The following is a 20304-nucleotide window of genomic DNA, read 5'->3' on the forward strand; positions in this document are numbered from 1 at the left end:
AAGTCGTTTGCTTAATGCTTAATAACACTAATACTTGTAAAGGGTATGATAGGTAATTAGTTAACACCTAGGGCTGCCCCCCTAAGGTGTTGGTCTTAGCGGTTCTTCGAGTAGTTGAATATTCGTATCTTGATTAAACTATTTTGTTTTTCTAAATTTTTAAGCCATTTTTATAAATAATATACACTTTAACCCGATTTTATTTAAACATACTTTTCATACTAAAATAATAGGTAGTGCGTATGTTTTTTTTGTTTTCAATTATTTTATTTGTTTTAGAGGTTTTTTTTTAGTGATTGATGAATTGAGATCAAAATGTATCAACCAAATCACATATCATTAAACAAATAGGTGGCGAATTTGCCTAATAAATATTAGAATTGTTGGAAGCTATTAAAAGGTCCTTCACAGGTTTTGGTTTTTAACATATACAGGGATTTGTATCTGAACACCGATTAAAATGCAATATTGCGGATATGTATATGCAAACATATTATCAGAGCCTTAAATCTCGAAATCAGGAAACGGAATTCTCAAGAGAAGTGTTGGATAGAATGTGACAGAAGAAACTGACAATGGCGGGTTCTGTCACATTCTTTAGACCTCTTTCTCTTGATAACTCATTTCCTTCATTTCAAGAATACGCACCCAGGCCTATAACATGGTGTCACAGATCACAGAAAAAATGTGGCTTTGGTGCATTTTTCTTAAATATGGAGAGTACCCCCAGATTTTTTTTATACCAGACGTGTTTAGAAGCACACTGGTCAAAATAAGTGATTATAAAGGCCTCATTCGTTTTCAAGCTCCATGGAGCGAGCAGCGCGTTTTTGACGTCACGATGACGTAATTTAGAAAAAGCATTATTTAACCAACTGTCAAATTACGTCATTGTGGCGTCAAAAACGCTCTGCTCTGCAATTTTAAAAAAGTTGCAAAGCGCATTTTTAGCATTTAGTCACTCTGTTTTCTTTTCAACGCTTTATGGCTAGATATCTTTAATATAAACAGAAAATTTAACGTCACAATGACGTAGTTTAACAAAACAAATAATTTGACCAGCTGTCAAATTATGTCTGTGACGTCAAATTCACACTGACTGATACCAGAGATGTAAAAGCGGTAATTTTCGAGTCGGAAAATTTCCATTTTTGGAAATTTACCAGAAAAGTACTTGATTCGGAAAACAACTGTCAAACTTGTCATTGTTATTATCAAACTTATCATGCATTCGAATGAGATAATTTAAGACATCTATGATTAAAAGTACATTAAACTTTATTTGAATTGATATTGGATTGTTGTACAATTATTATAATTAAAAAACGAATTATTTTTGAATTTTTAGATTTTCCAATTTTTTCCGGAAACTTGGTGCTACAAATTGGTATATTGAACCACCCTGTAACTGTCAAAATAACAGAGTTATGGGCTGTCACAGTAAAAACTGTCAAAATCAAACAACTCAGTTTTAACAGTAAATAACTCGCTTATTCGACGTTTTAGGTAAAAACGCTATACAGGGTGGCCAAAAGAGTAATTTCAAGGGCATTGGTATATTGAACCACCCTATAATTGTCAAAATAACCGAGTTATTGACAATACAATGGATTACTTTACAGGGTTTCAATGAATTTTTAACATCCTTGTAACTTGTTTAATTTTCATTTTATAAAAAAAATACCAAATATGAATCTTTTGGATATTTGCATATACTTTATTTCTAGATAATCCATCAGTATACAGGGTGTCCCAAATTTGGGCAACAAACCAAACTTATAATTTTTTATTCGATTTTTGGAATCTACGTCAAATTCTAGGCCTACTTGATGTAAAATATTTGTATCGATATTCAATTGTTTTTGCTCTAGCAGCCTTACTTTGACCACCCTCCTTGAAAGCAGAAATTCCCAATTTGAGCGAAATTTTGGTGCACTTTTTCAGAAAATCGTCCATAACTCGCTTATTTGAAACACCCTGTATAAACACACTGTATAACAAAAGAAAGTTAATAAACGGGGCTATCACGTGACGTTGAGCGGGCACCACTATGTTGTCCCGTTTAGCCGCTAGAGGGCGTCAAATTTGACTCTCGTTTTTGCTCAATATCTCAGGAACGTTACAGGTTAGAGGTCTGACATTTTTACCTTCTATACACTTTTTTGCTTGCCTTTAAAAAATTGTAAACTAGAATTGTCAAAAAATTTCAAGTAAACATTTTTTATTTTCAAAACTGCCTAAATACTTTCAAGTTAATAATACAAAAATTTAAAAAACGAATTATTATTAAATTTTTACATTTTCTAATTTTTTCGGAAAATTTTCTGAAAAAATTTCCATAAATTTAGTTTTCCGGAAATTTTACATCCCTGGCTTTAACTGAAATATGGATAATGTCATCGTTGACAAGTATATAACGGTTATTGCATTCATAAAATACTATTTTATATATTTGTTTATTTCAATGATTTCTCGAGTACAACTTAGCAATATTTAACGTAAATTTGCAGTGCGAATGGTCTACTCAGCTTTTTCACTTATTTTGAAGGTAAAATAACATTGAAACTGCTGAGGAGTAATTAAAAAATGAAAATATGATTTGCAATACTCTATACAATCAGGCAAAGTATATAGGTCTATGTAAAACATATCGAATCGAATAACACAAACAAATCTTTACAGGTATCTATAGTTCTGTCTAGACATAACAGAACCATTATACCTACCTGCTGCCAATTGTTATCAACTACATGGAAAAGTATTACTGTGCCCAAAACAAAAAACAAAAACAAAATAAGCTTAAACATAAATGGATCCAATTTATTTTTTTAATTTATTTAAGATAAAATTCCATACTTCGTTAATGATGAATCGTAATCATAAAAAGTCATTGTCAGACAAAATTATTTAAAGTCGTGAAATTATTAATTATTATTGAAAAGATAATATAAATCAATAGAGCTAAAAAGGCATTTACTCATAATTGTCAGTAATAGGTTGATCAATAATAATATCCCTTAATTAATATTTAAATTGGGAAATACTTAAATTGGAAAAAAATTGGTTTATTGAGGGAAATACATCGGACATATTTTAATGAATACTAAAAGACTATCATCACAGGCACGTCAAAACAGATAATGTAGTTTATCAATGAAAAGAATGTATCGTATAAAAGAAAACTCCCATACAGACACACCCTAAAAAATGTGTAATGATGTTTGAGGTATATGGACCAATTTAACGTGAAAGGACAGCAGATAATGGCTTCGTTTCAATAACGTTTACTTTTATACCAACTTTCTATAGTATAATAACCTAAAACCTAGCCATGTGAGAGTTGACAATTACATCGGTTCCTCTAGTGACTGATCCGCATATTGAAAACCGATTTCATCTAATATATCGGTTTTAGTTACAGAGATTAACGAAACTAATTTGAATAAAATTGAGCTTAATATTTAGAGATTTATTTCGGTTTATTTTCATTTTTCAGGTTTATTTCAAAATAAATGGTTTTGTTCTGATTTTAGATAGAAGCATCATTAAAAATAATTTAGTCATTTATTAGTTTCGTTAAGCAAATAAATTTTAAACAGAGTGTTATCATACAAAACTTGAAATATTCCAATACTGATTTGACATTGGCAAAACATCATTATCGGTGAATAATTCACAAACAACCATTTTATAACAACCCAATAATATGCTTCTAATTAATCATAAGGAATTATACCTCAGCAGAAACACGTTTTACCTAATCGTCTCAGGGCTTCTTAGAGAAAATGGGGTTTTGCAATCACCTCGATAACAAAAGCACATTAATTAATAGTGTTCATTCATCATACATTAAACTGAATTGATATGTACAATTGCTTCTATTATTTGCTGTACCTATGATGTATTTTTGTTGAGTATTTGTTTTAGAACTTGAATGTTCAACTAAATGTAGTGGTTTCTATCAAAATACTAACCAGAAACTTCATAATGTACATTGTCATAATCCCATAAATTGCCAAAAAGTCTGTAGAAAAAATGTGTGAATATGCATTAATAAATGCCTTGATAACGAATAACTGAAGCATTATAAGATTTTGCTTCAGTGCTTCAGAAATGCTATTTTTTTCGCATGTAACTCAAATTGCTCATCAAAGCTTCATTGGCTTATGTCAATACAACTTTTTGAGCTTAAAACAAGGATGTTAAACTAAACTTCTGAGAATTTTTTCGGAAATGTTTTTTTTTTAATTTTTAGTGAGACACTATAATAGGTACCAGATGGAGACTTTATTCTAAATTTTATAATGCACAGTTTAACTGGTTGGTTCCAACTGGGACAGTTCTGAGACTCTAATTCTACTCTCACCTACTTCTGTTTATATAATTTCGCATTTTTCTTATCGGGTTAGAAATGTTATCAGTGAACAGCATCACAGTTTAAATCTATTCAACTTACTACATCTTCTTCATCTTATCAAAATGTAAGTCTCCTTTAAATTATATAGTTTTATTAATCCTTTGTATGTACGATAAAGAAACGTTGACTGTTTGGTGAGTATTTAAAATGTTTTTATTCAGATTCGACCGTGAATTTCTTAAACTTTTATCCGAAATACTGAATAAACAATAGTGAATTAACTGTTTATTTTCTGAAAAAAAAAAAAACAGTTTGCAATCACTCTACTGAAATGTCGGATAACACTCCACATTTTCCATATGCCTGATATATCGACTTGCTTTCGTGTCTTGCGTCCTTGGTATCTTAAACATTGTCCTCTTTTAGTACACTAATTTACGGGTATTACGTGAATTTCGACTGGTCAAATGACAAAATTGTAATCTTAAAATTGGCTTAGCAATCCGAAATTTGCCCGTTTCATAAAGATATATTAGATATATGTATATGAAGGTCATGTTGTAGATTAGATTTACATGACATAGAATTATGAATGCCATCACCAAACAATTGCTTTTGCAGATATGTGCTTCTTGCAAACTGAATATCAAAGTCATTTCCTGAGCGAATATTATATTAGTGTCTCTCAGATCTGGTAACCAAATAGTCATTTAGATAAGATGGCATTAAATTATTCTTGATTTTAAAAATTATCACAATATTTGAAACTTCGATACTCTGAGTTATGGAGAGCCAACCTAAGGAGCTTAACATCAAGTTGATTGGTGTATATTTATCACATCCAAGAATTACGCGCATTGCCTTGTTTTGTAATAATTGTAGCCTATTAATCTCCTCTTTATTACATGCCAAAAGCAAGGAACTACAATAATTAAAGTGTGGAAACACAATAGTGTTATATACTAATAACTTGGCAGAATAATTCAAATTTTGGGCCACCCTATAAAAAAATCCATTTTTTTTTGCCCATACTTTATATTACATATAAAGTCAACATGTGCTGGGAATCTCAGTTAAGATTCCTAAATACTTCATCTCATTTATCATTTCAACTTTAGCTACATCAATGAAAATATCAAAGTTGCTTTCACCAAACCGCTTACAAACAGATTTATTACCTAGTACCATGTATTTAGTTTTTTTCAGAAGTCGATTTACACATAGCCAATTATACAACAGTGCTAATTCCGAGTTTACGTCATTTACAATCCTACAGAAGTTTGTCCCTGATACTGAGAGCAGCGTGTCGTCCGCAAACAAGTTTAGTTGTGACTTCTTCAGAATTTTATGAATATGCTTCCCTGGGGTACTCCAATGTCATTTCTGATACACCCAGAAAGTCTACATTTCACTTTAGTCTTATGAAATCGATCATGCAAATAATTCTTGAACCACTTAAGTGCAACTGACGACACACCCCACCTTTCTAATTTTCTCAATAAATTGTCCCGACTTATAGTCTCAAATGCACGTTTGAGATCTATAAATACACTAGTGGATTAGGATAATATTTATTATTAATGATGGAGTCGGAATATAACTGGTATAAAAGGTTAGTTTAACAACCAAAACTCAAATTTACTTTTCAAAAACATCTTATTCAGTTACAATAAAAGATACAAAGTAGAAAACTATATTATTTGTTCCTTTGGTCAGTCCAAGAAGTCCATATATTGCTTAACATCACAACCTCTAAATTCTATTATTTATAATAAAACGATTTTAATTCAAGGCACTCCATGTGTATATGCAATTATAACGAATTTATGAGATGTATATAATCTAATAAAATACAATACAAAAAATATCTTTCTTTTGAGTATTGATTGTAGAAAGATAGAATTTTAGCTACCAAATTTACTTTGGTATAACAATTAACATTTTATTTTACTATGTCGAACATTAAGAATATAGTGTTATTATAGATGTGAGATCACAAATAAAAAAACAGAAGGATAACCTTCAGATTAAATACAACATGAGCAGTGAAATATGCAACTAACTAACGACATAAGAACGTGAAACAATAATTTTCTACCGCTTTTCAAAATTAGCAGTTAAAGTGTGTATATAAACGATAAAAATATCAACAATTAATATTTCAAACTTTGTTTGACACAACATTAAAAGTTGGATAAGTACATATTTAACATAAATAAAAACAGGAAAGCGTTGGACTTATGTGCCTACGATATGATTTTTTGGGCTGTTCTTGAAGTTCATTCACTCAAAACAAGGCAGTCCATAAATATTTCTTAAAACTAAAAAACCTTTTGCCTACAAAAATATACAGCCGTATAAAATATTTTAAAATATATAATTTTCGTTATACTTTATTGCATTGTACTCTTCGTATTTTTACACTTAATATACACTTGAAGGTACCAAACTCACAGTGCTTTAGTAGTGCTAAATGTTGGTTCACACTACACAAGGTAAATTTTTTAATGTGTCAATATTGAGAACTTGTTAACTAAGTTATAATGAAATATGGTTTGACCTATCTCAGTGTAATTGGTTTTACTTGAAAAAATCAAGATTGCTGCCAAAATCAAATTAAGATCAAAGCACTTTTGGTAAAGGACCTGCCAAATAACTATGCGAGCACGTCATCGATGACGTAATTTTAAGATCAGATTGACTAGAAATTAAAATAATTTTAGACATAAAAAATGTCCGAAACAACTGACAATCTACCCAATCTAATATTCAAGTAAATTACAACTTACTTTACTGTATAGGTAGCATTTTGTTTACCATATTATTGAATAGTATTAACTTCATATTAGTTTGATGGGTGTAAACGAACCAACTCATGTTTACAAGGTTGTCCATAAAAATTGGGTTTGTTTTCATAGTAGCTACCATATTGTTGAAAATTCAAAACTAACAGTTTGTGTCATACAGTCATCTCATTTTAAAGTTTGAATTTCTATACATTGGCCTTAAGTAGCGTGACAAAATCAAGTTTATGGTGGTCCAAGATCTGTTTAGGTACTGTCAGCACAATTTTAGGGAGGAGAGCCAAGCAAACGTACTAGTAGAGGTCAAGCCAATCACTAAAGCTGATCAACTCTACTAAGTTATTGCAATTTGGGATATAATCTATAAAAATAAATGAAACAAATATGAACAGGGTGTTCCAATAAGCCGTGCACGCGGCTGTTTCTTGGGAACTATACAATAGTAGCGTTTTGGGAAAAAATCGGTCTAGTAAATATAGTCACAAGAAAATGCTGGAAATAATTTTCAGTTTTCTAAATCCACCGTTAGGGGACGTTTCGATAGCACTAAAATGAAAAATGTCGAAAAACTCTAAACATGTAAATGGAATGGTATAGCAGTATCAGTTCTCAACGAACAACTTTGCTATTTAACTTTTTTTTTTATTGCTTCATATAAAGTGGTTGGAATGGTTCAAAGTTTGCTTTGAAAGAAATTAAATATCTCGAAAACAGCTGATCATGGAGACTTCGTTTTTGTGTCATTTTGAAGAGCATTTTTTATTCTTTAAAGCGTCTCAAAACACATGTTCAAGTTAGATAATCGTCTTTCCTGTAGAGGGCATTTTTCCAAAATTTACGTTTTCATCCTAGATATCTCAAAAAAATCAAATAATAATAATGCTTTCTATTACCTATTCTATAAAGAATCCCATTATCTAGCATGCTGTGGAAACTGCATTACTATATCTCTTCTGTAACACAAGATATCTTTGAAAAGTTGTTAAATCGCCTTTTTACAGGTGTAAATATTACATTACTAACTAAATAAGTTAACTATAGAAAGGTCTTTTTTAGCGGTTTTTCTATGATATCTCGTGTTACAAAAGAGATAGATTACTTCAGCTTTCACACCACGATAGATAATCAGATTCTTTAGGAAATACACAATAGAAGGCAGAAAGACCAAGTGGTCGATAGCCTTTTTTCTGTTGAAAATAAAGATTATTTATATATATATATATACACAATAGACAGTAATATCATTGCATTTGATTTTTTCGAGATATCTAGGATAAAAGCGTAAATTTTGGAAAAACGCCCTCTACAGGAAAGACCATAAGCTTAATTGAAGATGTGTGTCGGAACATTTTAAAGGACAAAAAATGCTCTTTAATATGGCACAAAAACGAAGTCTCTACGATCCGCCGTTTATTTCTGTCAAAGCAACTTTTGGACCACTTCATATGAAGAGATAGAAAAAAAGTTAAATAGCAAAATTGTTCCTTGAAAACAAACAATTTTTAAGAGTTATTATGCGTATTGAAACGCCCCCTAGCAGTAGATTTAGAAATCGGAAAATTATTTCCAGCATTTTCTCGTGGCCACATTTACTATACAGATTTTTTTCCAGAAAATTCTATGTATAGTTTTCGAGAAACGGCCGCGTGCGCGGCTTATTGGAACACCCTGTACAAAAGGGCATATTTTTTTAAAGTTATAAGAGAAAAGTATGGTAGTCGTTAACTAGCTAATATATGGAATCGCTGATAATTTGTTAAGCCAGCTCAAATACTGTCAGTTGACAAATAACCTATTTTAACAGAATGTCTTTAACCTCACAAATGTTGAGAGGTTTGGCTACATTGCTCATCTATGACGTTCACGCATAGTTATATGGAGGATCCTTTAACAGTTAATACGTATGCAATTTCATAAGTCAAGCAATAGAGAATTTTTCCAATTTAAATTTTTGATATAGAAGTTTATTGTCCTGTGTATCTAAAAAAGTACTGATTTATGGACATTTAATATGCAAGACATTACATTCTTATTGAACACTGTACTACAGGAAATAAAAACGACCGTGAGGGTGAACAGGTGTTAAAATATTAGCATTCCACCAAACATGTATTAATAAAATGGCGCTGGTTTTCGAGCTGCAGGGCATGTTTACTAATATTTTGAAAATTAGGATTCAAACTTAATTTTGTGATGGCGCGTAGAGGTTGCCAGTTGCTCATCACCTTAGATATGTTATTACTAGAATTTAGTTTCTATTGGAATTTGGTTTGACCGCACCAAAATGGTTAATCGGGCAAAGCAAATTATATACTATTTTCAACTAAGCTAAATATAGAGGTTGGTCCAGTTTTAACTGTCAATAAGTAAGTGACTATTCGATAGTCCATCAAAAAAGAAAAAAAAAGTTGACATCTATTTTTCTCCAAAATGCTTTCTAAGGCAAAATACGGCCCTCCAAAGTTCAGTTTAAAACTTCTTCAAACTACATCTCATCAAATTTTCCATACTAAGACGTTTTATTTATTTTTTCACTGATGAAGAAGCCAGTCAACGGCAAAACGTAGGAAAATTCAAAGTGTCGCACTTCGGTTTAATTGTTTTTCTTCAAATTACATCTCATAAAATTGTCCACATTAAGACATTTTATATTCATAATTTTTTTTTATTCACTGATGAAGAGACCACTCAACAGCAAACTGTTTGAAAATGCCAAACTTCGGATTAATTGTTCTTCTTCAAGCTACATCTCGCGAAATTTTCCACATTAAGACATTTTATGTTTAATGCAAACAAAGCCTACAACCAAAAACGTTGTAGCCATATTGAAGTAGATATAATAATAAAGGCACACCAAAAACCATAATTGTGCAACTAATTTTAAAATAACGGCTTTTGGCACACTCGACTTTGTCATTAATTAAGCATTATATTTATTATTTCAATACCGCAAAGTCAAATCAAATTGACACTGAAACTACCAGGCACTTTTTCTGTTTTCAATTTTAAATTGCACTAGTGCAACATGTAGCAGAAATTAAACTATAACCAGAGTAATCATAGCAAGAAACAATTTTTTCCAAAACAGAGCTTGACAACCTGTGTTCAACTCATTCACTCGAAATAAATAAATTGCATACTTGTTTCAAAAACTGTATCAAACTCCCCCAATTTGTATATAAGAATTTTTATAAAATCCAACATTAAACTTTAAAAAACTAATATTTTGCATTACAAAAAAGGCACTTTTAGTACCAACACTGGAATTTTCCAGATAACACTTGGGAAACCCAAAGAAAAAATTGATGCAAACTCTAAAACGAGTCCATCTCAACAACAAATAGTCAAAAAGTTCTCAAAGATACAAAAAATTTACCTTGTAAAAAAACTAACTAAAGTGTATAAACAATAAATTAACCTGAACAATTCTGCAGTTCCAAACAGCAACAAGTTGTCACACCAAAGTGGCACTAGACCGACTTTTTCCACCTCTACTATTGTTGTTGTCGTGGTTCTCCCGGTTTTGATACCACGCGTTCATCTCTTCTGAAAAACGGTCAGACACAGTATGAATTTGTGTCAAATCAAGACTGTTATTTAAAACCGAACTGCTTGCTGTAGTTGACTCCCTAAAAACTACAAGTGACCAACAAGTTACATTAAGTAATTTTTTATTACCTGTGTTGCATGTATTGCTGTTGGACCTTAACAGGAAACTGGTTTTCCTGGAATTCTTGACTCAAATTTGTTTGTGGGGTAACCCTGCCCGAGTTTCTCGAGATATCTTTTTGAGGAGACTTCTTAAATCTGCTGGAGTACTTATAGCAATCCGACATCTCAAAAGGTTTAGTTTCTTCATGATAAGGTTTCAGAACAGCAGCTTGTACTATAGTGCAGTTTTTAGGAATGTTATTGTTTAATAACTCAATGTTAGGTGGATCGGGAACTCTTGGGTGAGATTCCGCTGGGATTTCCAGAGGAGGTTTTGGCGAATGCATGACATGTTGCATCGGCATCATGACGGGATTTTGCTGGTGAGACGGTATAACAGGCGAGTGGTGAATAAGAGGAGGAGGAGGTGGAGTGCGCATATCGTAAGCTTCCTCAGATGGCCTATCAATGATCGAAACTGATGTTTGAGAATTTGATCTTACTGACCGAGAAGGTGATATAGGACCATCTAACGAAGTTTCCGTCCTAAAAATTAGAATTGCATTTTCTGTAAAGTAAAGCAATCGAACAATTTTACCACTCTTTTTCTTTCTGTTTTCTAATTCCTCTAACGTCTTTAAAGCTACGACTGTCACTTTCACACGACGACGTGTCGTCACTGGGGTAAACGCTGTCAATAGTCTGGCCTACACTGCCTAATGACTGAGTTCGTACTAGTTGCCTGTGGTCTTGCGATCTTCGACATGTTACCTTTAAACATTAAATGTATTTACGTAGTAATTTCAAAAACAACAACAGTTTTACCTGAGAGGGTTTAACGAAAGTGGTTTTAGTTTGATCAGCGTGACCAGGTACTGTGGCAAGAGTGGCGGACTTGCTATCAACCGGCGATATTTTACGATGCACTCTCTTATTTTTTCTTCTGTCTAAACTGCCAAACCTAAAATATATTTGAATTTATCAACAAATTATACACCAAGGAATCATTGAAAAAACTTGTCTTAAATTTTGTTTTGTTTAGTGATACTTAGTCTGCACGGCGTAGAATCCAAGAGAATACAAAGTGTTTCTGTTGAATCCTGATTTAAAAAACCTTTCTACATATGTATTGGAAGCAATTCTTAATATTTATTAATATTTGTGGTCCATTGAAACCTTATGATGCATTTTTGTTGTAATGTCAACAGTTAATGACATAATTACAAAATAAACTAAATAAAAGGCATTAGTAATTTTGCAGTAATTTGATAAGGGGTGGGAATTAACAGCACTTTCAAAAAGGCTAAAAACACTTCAGAAATAAATAAATATTAAAACAAACAAAACACAAAAAGAAACATCATTAACTCCTACCAAATCTGCCATAACTTAATTGAAATTATTTTTATGTCATTGTTACTAGGAAAGAATGTAACAGAGTAAACATGAATACTGATTTTATCAATATTTTAAAAAATACACTATCCAATACCTTTTGTCGCTTTGCCAGTTGCCATCCAGAGTATTAGAAGAGTATACCCAATACATCTGTCCAGACTCAGACCTTTTCCAACATCCCCCCAACCCAGGAGTCATTCCATTGCTTTCGTACTGTTGATGAGGCTGAAGTGAAGATGTAGACGTAGCAAAAGTCGATACTTCTGTGGTATTTCTGTAGCCAGTAGTTGTGTCCACAACGTATCGGCTGTACATAGGCTCTCCGTGAAGTGTATGCGTAGGGTAGTAGTGAAGTTTGCTGTTGCTGGCTGTTGGACTTGACTGGCGTGTCTGACTCATCCGCTGCATTGCCAAATTGTGTTGGGATAAAGGGCTGTGATTTAAATGAGGCGAGTCATGTTTTCGAGATTGAGGGCTATGGTATAACACTGGACTATGCTGGGAAACAGGACTGTGCTGGCTGAAATGTGGACTATGATGGGTCATATACTGATTTGATTGCATTAAGTGTGGGTTATGTTGAGACATTTGAGGACTGTTTTGAGATACTGAAGAAGGACTTTGCCGACCATAAGAAGGATAGGGATAGTTGTATGTTACATTTTGAGGAGGGTAATTATAGTATTGGTTTGACGTTCCCTGCTCTTGTCTGTAAAAGCACCCAACGATAAAACCATGCCAACTTAATTATGTTGATCAATTTAACCTCTCCATAAAATCGTTGTAACCATTTAAGCTCAAACGATAAAACTCTGAAGTTAAAATTTCCTCTGCCCTGGGATAAACAAAATGGGTGGCATCAGAATTACGGCATTTTGGCTGTTTAGGTATACTTGGATATTTTGCTTCCGGATATGTATCTGTTGGGCTCAACATACTCAAACCAGACTTTTTTGACAACTGACTATAACGATGGTCTTGTTTGGTGTATGATTCATTTGTTAATATTGATATATTGTCATCTGCAAAAAAGTGTTTACATTACATACCTACAATCAAATCATTACAAGACTGCTTCTTCATTAATCTTGCGTGATGGATACATTATTGTGTAAAAAAACCTGGATTTATTCTGTCAGATTTATTGTCGTACTTCAGGTAAGTTTTACAATGTGGAATCCTAGCTTCAGGTATCAACATCTCATGAAATAGTATCGTAATTGCAAAAACTTTTCTTTTACTAGTCTGTTTTCAATGAAACAATCGTAAAATTATATTTTTTTTAAATTCAGAATTGCCCTTAAGACGTCATTATTGCGTCCATCATTTTTAAGCAAAGATTATTTTTGGTTGTACTTTGAAATTTATTTGTTTTGTTGAATTAAAACAAAACATCCAGTTAGAGAAAAAAGAACAATATTTTATTATTATTTTACAGAAATTTGGAGATAAAAATTACTTTATCAACTGTTACCAAAAAACAGTCTTCAAAACAATGCATAAGATCAGAGCTATTTCTGATATTGCAAAAAAAATTGTAAAAGATGATCCGACAGTAAGAAAAGTGCTGAAGACGTTTAAAGGGCGCCGTACTATAATGAATCGTTTATTCAAGAATTCAAGCCCTTGATTTTGAAGCTAAAAGATGAAAAAGTGCGATCTACTGAAAATGCTGCCGAGGCTATAAATGAAATTAAGTTAATGTAAGCATTACTAAGAACACAAACCAAACAGATAGACAGATCACGTCCGAGCAATACAGTTAAATGTTGAATAGATTAAGCAGCTAACCAAGAACCGCAAACAAGATCCCGAGTAACTATGAAGCAGTGCAATGTAGTTTAGTCATAAATGTTGCCGCAGTTTTTCCTTAATACAATCCTCCTTGCCGTTGAAAATGTTTTGAGCAGATTTGGCGTTCTGCTAGAGTAAATTTCCATACAAGCTCTGGGACTTGTGGATTTGGACTAATATAACGCTTTTATTAATACTAATAGTGTACATCACATCAGCATCAGCCGGCTCACAAATTAACACAAGGCAAACACCATTAAAAATCGTGTTTGTAAGATAACACCAGTCTTTTTGTGATATAGTATTAAGATGATCAACAGGTCACCAACAAGCCATTCATGAACGTTGAAAAAATCGTTCATGTGTTCGAAAATATTTTATAAACGCGGCTAGCCTTGTTAAAAAAAGCCTAAAGGCTACTTAAAGAGCTGAGTCAAAATTAAACAAAAGAGTAAGACCAATATGGTGGGTAATTACTGCGTTTACCCGGTGAAATACTACGACGATTTTATATTGGATAGGAAGAAGTTTGATATGCATATGTATAGCCAGATCCTTATTCTGTTTAGGAACATAATAGTTAACATGTACACTTTGGCACCTGCTACATTTCTCACCGTCGTGACTGTTACAAAAAATTGTCACAATAAACTTTTAACCTAAACCTGCTTAAATACCTTCGAGGCATACGACGGTTAGACAACTAATTTCAACTTGTACAGAGAGACATGAATGCCATAATCTGGTGACCACTGAAATACGGATGATTAGAATATGTATTTCATGTTGGTTAGAGGTTTAAATATAAATAAAGAGGTCTATTTTGTAAGTCTATGGTCCAGATAGGATTTCAACTTGGAACATACCGCACGTCAGTTTCGTGAGTGCCATTTTTTGCCATTAAGAAACCACGTTTCTTAAAACGGGGTTCAGAAAAATTTGAAGTTGACGACCAAATTCCGCGCCGGTCGAGTGGGGATGGTGGATCCTCTGAGTGGAACAATCGATTCCTAAAAGTCTACCGGGACTTTTCCTGTGCGGTGCACTTCCAAGAAGCGGAAAGGGTGAAAATCTATGAGAAGACCACGTGGATGTGACAGTAAAGGTTATATTTTCCACGAGGAATGAGTATATCTTGCCCTTAAGCGATTTTTTAGACTTTTTTGTAGCTACTCAGGGACACAAGCTCGACTTACGAAAATAGACACAGATCTGGGAAGAATCTTATAACGTGGTTAAAAGGATCAATTGCCTATACACATTGATATTGATACTGTCTACAGAGTCTAACAAAGCCCCAGAAGCAAAATTCAAGATTGTTCATTTAGATAAAAGTCTAGTGTTAGGTTACACTACATGCCGTTCTGACGTTCCATAGATTTTTCTTACACGTACCGCTCGTACGGGCATGATGATAAACCAAATACATAAAAACTACATTACATTCAAATTTGCTAGTTCCTTACTTTCCATAGACCAAAGATTATTTGAAATATTGTCCTGCATCGTAATGAACTTTGAAAATCTAATTGAATCTGAACAATCAAAAAATGCATTATAGCATTAATAATCCAAAGATTATCACAACAGAAATCTGATAGAGACTCTAATTTTGTTAGCGACTATCTTAATTTATTAAAAACCTTTACCTTTCCACTTTTTTGTATAATCTCCTCCACCACATACTTTTTTCTTTTCAAAATTAGGTCTTTTTGACTTTTGTAGAACGCTTAACCACAAAATTTCTTGGCCAAAAATAAGGCGATCCAGGCAGACTTACCTGTATCCAAAGTTGCTTAATTTTGCCGCTGCCAAAGTTCTCAAATTAATATCGATTTTACGAAATAATTTATAAACGCGCTTATCGATTTTCACGAGATTTGGGACCAACAATTACTACATAAATTGATATATGACATATATATATGAAATATTTTTTCAATGAGGGGACATAATAAAAATTACTTGTGGCTTATAAATAAAAAGTTTGTATTTTTGTTACCCTTGTATCAATTACTTTAATAATTTGTTTGCTACTAGCTGACTTTATTTTGAATTTTTTTGCCTCTTGCCAAATTATTGTCAGACATACGGTTTTCCTAAAAAAAAATACAATAGCTTGCAACTCATCACTAAACGTTAAACCGAGATGAATAAAAACATATGAAATAACTTCCAATTAGGTAAATTTTATAACAAATATTGAAAATGTTCACTGTTTTATTCTGTGCTTAAAAGAATTTAAAAAAAAATTTACAAGTTTTTTTTTTCCTAGCTAATTGGTAATTATTGTGTATGTTTTTGTTTGTGCCAGTTAAAAATTTAGTAATGGGGTAAGGTACTTCTTTTTACGAAAACCGTATGTTTGACAATAATTTTGCAGAAGGCAAAAAAGTTTCAAAATAAAGTCAGCTAGTGGGAAAAAAAATATTGAAGTAATTAATACAAGGGTAACAAAAATACAAACTTTCATTTAGGATACACAAGTAATTTTTATTATTTCCTCTCATTGACAAAATATTTCCTTTAGGTCAATTTATGTAGTAATTTTTGGTCTTAAATCTCGTAAAAATCGATAAGCGCGTTAAGGAATTATTTTGAAAAAACTATATTAATTTGAGAACTTTGGCGCCCTGTCGGAGCAAAATTAAGCAACTTTTGGGTATAGGTAAGTTTGCTTAGATTGCCTTATTTTTGACCAAGAAATTTGTGATTATGCATTGTACAGTCATTTCATTCCTAAATATCATGTACAAACGAAAGGAGGTGATTCCTTGGCATATTTAATTGCTAAAGTCTCATATAAACATGGGTCCACAAATGCTTGGTTTTCAAGATACAGGATGTAAAAGTTTAAAAAAAAAATTTTTTTTTTTGTAATATCTCAAAGACCATTCGGCCGATTTTATTAAAATTTGGCAGTGTTTTGGACTATGATAAGATGAGTGGCGCCTTGAGGGGCAGTTTCACGTATAAAAAAGAGAAAAAAAAGTGCGCCACTGACTTTTTTAAAATTATTTACTTTTTTTTGGAATAAGCAACTAAAAATACAACTTTTTTGTTTCTGGACATAATTTCGTATCTCGCTTCATTTTTGAGAAAAAAAATAAAAACTACCATACAAAAAATAGTTTAAAAAGAGCACGAAAAAGACTTATAAATACATATCACTTGCCACTGCTTTTATGATAACGTATGATTAAAATAAACAATTGATATGCAAAAAAAGAACAAGTTCGCTTCAGCTTTTAATAATTAGTTTATTTTTTATGTTGTTAAGGCCATGCAAGGGATGCAAAATGGATTTTTTTTTCTCGAAAACGAAGCAAGATACGACAAAATATCTCTATATTTTCTCTTTTTTATTCGTGATACTGCCCCTCGGGACGCCATTGGAAGACATAAATAATATCATTCAATTACTGAAAACTTGACATCTTACCATAGTTCAAAACCCTGCCAAATTTCAATAAAATCGGCAGAATGGTCGTTGAGATATTATAAAAAAAAAGTTTTTTAAGAAAAGATACAGGATATCAAAAACTTTGACATCCTGTACCTTGAAAACCAAGCAGGAAACTTTAGCAATTAATTATGCCAAGGAATCACCCCCTTTCGTTTGTGTATGATATTTAGGAACACCCTGTAAACCCCCATAGTGTACCAAATAAGAATGGTTTTCACTGACTGTGTTTTTTGCAGTAATTTGTTTTATTTTTCAAAAAAAAAAAATAAGTGTCAAATATTTTTCTGAGTACTAAACTTTTTTTGATAGACAACCCTATTGACCAAGCAAAATATTTCTTGTCATGTGAAACACTTCTCCTGACTGTCAACATGCATATAATGTAAGAATGAAAGCATGCAGCTTTATGAGAGGCAGGGATGAGGGGGGGTGGTGATAGTGAGGTCCAGAGCAACATATTAAATAACTGCGCCTACTATGGTCACAAGCATGCGCAGCTGTAAAGAAAAGCACTAAAATAAGTTTCTCAAATTTAACCTTACTGTGTAGTAGACTGTAATGTTATTGCAACATTGATATCGAAATTCCTAGTAAACATTCCCTTTATGGTCAATAAATCTGTTTTTTCTTACCTTAATTCAATTAAATGAAATGTAGTATTAATCTTAGTAACCTATTCTTTAAATCACTTTTAAATAGGAAATAAGGTTAGTTTTCATGATGAGTTTCTTATAAGCATTACACTTGTTAGTTTTGTACAAAATGCTGCCACACTTAAGCACATTAAGAAGCTAGTTTATTTACAACCTCAAGCCTGCACACCCACACAAGCAGACAATATACAAAGAAAATAGTTAAACTGTATTTGACCAATCCAAACAAAACACTTAAACTGAACATACAAAACAATAACAAACTTTGCCACTTTAACTACCACAAAAACAAAAAAGATTAAGTTGTGGGCCAAATTTACAACAAATCCACAACCATGCACTTACACACTAACTCCAAACAACACTTAACACTACAATATACCTTGGGGTTCAGGTACTCTAGATTTTTTCTTTTGTTTTAGTTGCTCTGATGCTGCCTTTTCTTTTAGTACAGCTAACTTTTCTTCAAGAATCTTAATTTGCTCTTTATGTTTTTGATATTCTGCTCTATGTTGTCTTTTCACAGTCTGCAAAAATAAGGTCTTAAAACTGGAACTATAAATGACATGCCATAATTTATTCACCTTACTGCTGCCTTCATTAGCTAGACCTAGTGCAGCATCTCTCATTTTCATATGCACTTGCAGCTCGAGTTCTAGGTCTCCAATTAATTTATCTTTATTACTGTCATTTAACAAACTCTCATTTAACTGGAAGGCAGTGCCAACTTTTCTTCTTATTGTGGGAGGAGTTTCTCCAACTTCTAGAGGCATCTCTGGTGGGGTAATACCCGTCAATTCTGCCTCCTAATTTTAATATAAACAAAAATATATTTACATTAAAAATTAAAAGTATTCAATCATTACTTACCTGTATGCATAATGTTTTCAACTCCTGATTGCATTTACTTAATTTTTCTTCAATTTGCCGCTTTCTCTCTTCAAGAATTGCTTTTCTAGCAACATTGTTTGTATTTGGGGATACCATTTTTTCAGATTTTAGATCAGTCGATGTTGAAGCTACAGCTGCTCCATCTTCTGTAAACAAATCACCCTTATGAATATGATTTGTCATTATACTTACAATCTATAGACTTTTTAATTGATTGCTGATTAGGTCACTTACCCATTTTTAGCCTATTTTCATTATCTCATTGCTACTTGTACTAAGGAGTGTAAAGCTTGTTGTTTGTGACTAATATCTAGATTACCAATTGCGGCATAATTTTCAATGAATTCGTTTATTAGATAAGGCTGTAAATTAAATTATCCTACTGTAGTGGCCAATTTTCACATGCAACACGTCCACTGGTTTATAACATTTCAAATGCAATTTCTCTGTGTAAAATCACTCACAAAAGTATTTTACCACCAGTAAATAAATAATAACACTTTAAAAACTAGTTAAATGTTATTTTGAACAGCGGCATACTTTTCAATATTAAGCTAAGCTATTCTAAACTTTAAACAAAATTTTTATTTGATAATAACAATTTGCAAACGTCAAAAATCTGAAAAAATCCCGTTCCCGTTTATTTGACAGTTTTGACGTTGACGGATGACACAAGACATCATAACATGCTTGGTTGCCAGGTTTGTGGAAAAGTGGATGTTGCCATATTGAATATTGATTAATTGACCCATCCCGTTAGTATTTGCAATTGCAAGGATGGTAAACAGTAGAGGATAGGAGATCAAAGATCAATACGCAAATTAAAATAAATACTCCCGATCACGTGATACGGGGACTGTAAGTGACGTCAAAATCGTCACCGCACGGACCCAATACGGGCAACGTTGCGCTTATGGGATTGAGCAATTCTTTACTGTCTACCATCATCATTGCTGCGGTTGCTTTTTTTATTCGCTGAGTATTAAAACTCAAATCTTGATTTGATTTTTGAATAATGACTGCAATTGGAATAAAAATGAACTAAATACTTGCAAAATTTGAAGGTTATGAATGGTTACGTTAGCGTAAATAATTATATGGTCATAAAATGAATTTTAGTTTTTCTGCATCACGCCATTATAGATAGATAGACCTACTATTCCGCCAATAAGAGGCCGTCATATACAATGCACATTATAAATTATTATCAATACATATTATTTTTAAAACACTGTTGTTCTAGTTGCAATAGAAACATTATCTAAAAATTAATAACCACCGTGTATTATT

The 20304-nt window shown here is 32.3% G+C and overlaps 1 protein-coding gene across 2 annotated transcripts; it reads right to left on the reverse strand.

Annotated features, from left to right (window-relative positions):
- Nucleotides 1–5994: 5994 nt before the first annotated feature.
- On the reverse strand, nt 5995–19653 carry sstn (stepping stone). 2 transcript variants are annotated; one of them, XM_081993629.1, is made up of 10 exons: nt 19249–19653; nt 18994–19160; nt 18708–18929; nt 18506–18650; nt 12977–13232; nt 12305–12919; nt 11638–11773; nt 11411–11583; nt 10840–11358; nt 5995–10707 (listed from the first exon to the last, which is right to left on the reverse strand). In XM_081993629.1, exons 1-10 carry the CDS (start codon nt 19250–19252, stop codon nt 10656–10658), a joined length of 2289 nt encoding a protein of 762 aa, XP_081849755.1. In that variant the 5' UTR covers nt 19253–19653; the 3' UTR covers nt 5995–10655. The 2 variants fall into 2 exon arrangements, with proteins under 2 accessions (XP_081849755.1, XP_081849754.1); XM_081993628.1 differs by having other exon boundaries at nt 5995–10790; nt 19249–19652.
- Nucleotides 19654–20304: the final 651 nt, after the last annotated feature.

This window comes from Ips typographus, linkage group LG16, assembly GCF_016097725.1.
Source record: "Ips typographus isolate SLU linkage group LG16, UJ_Ityp_2.0, whole genome shotgun sequence".
Taxonomy (NCBI): domain Eukaryota; kingdom Metazoa; phylum Arthropoda; class Insecta; order Coleoptera; family Curculionidae; genus Ips; species Ips typographus.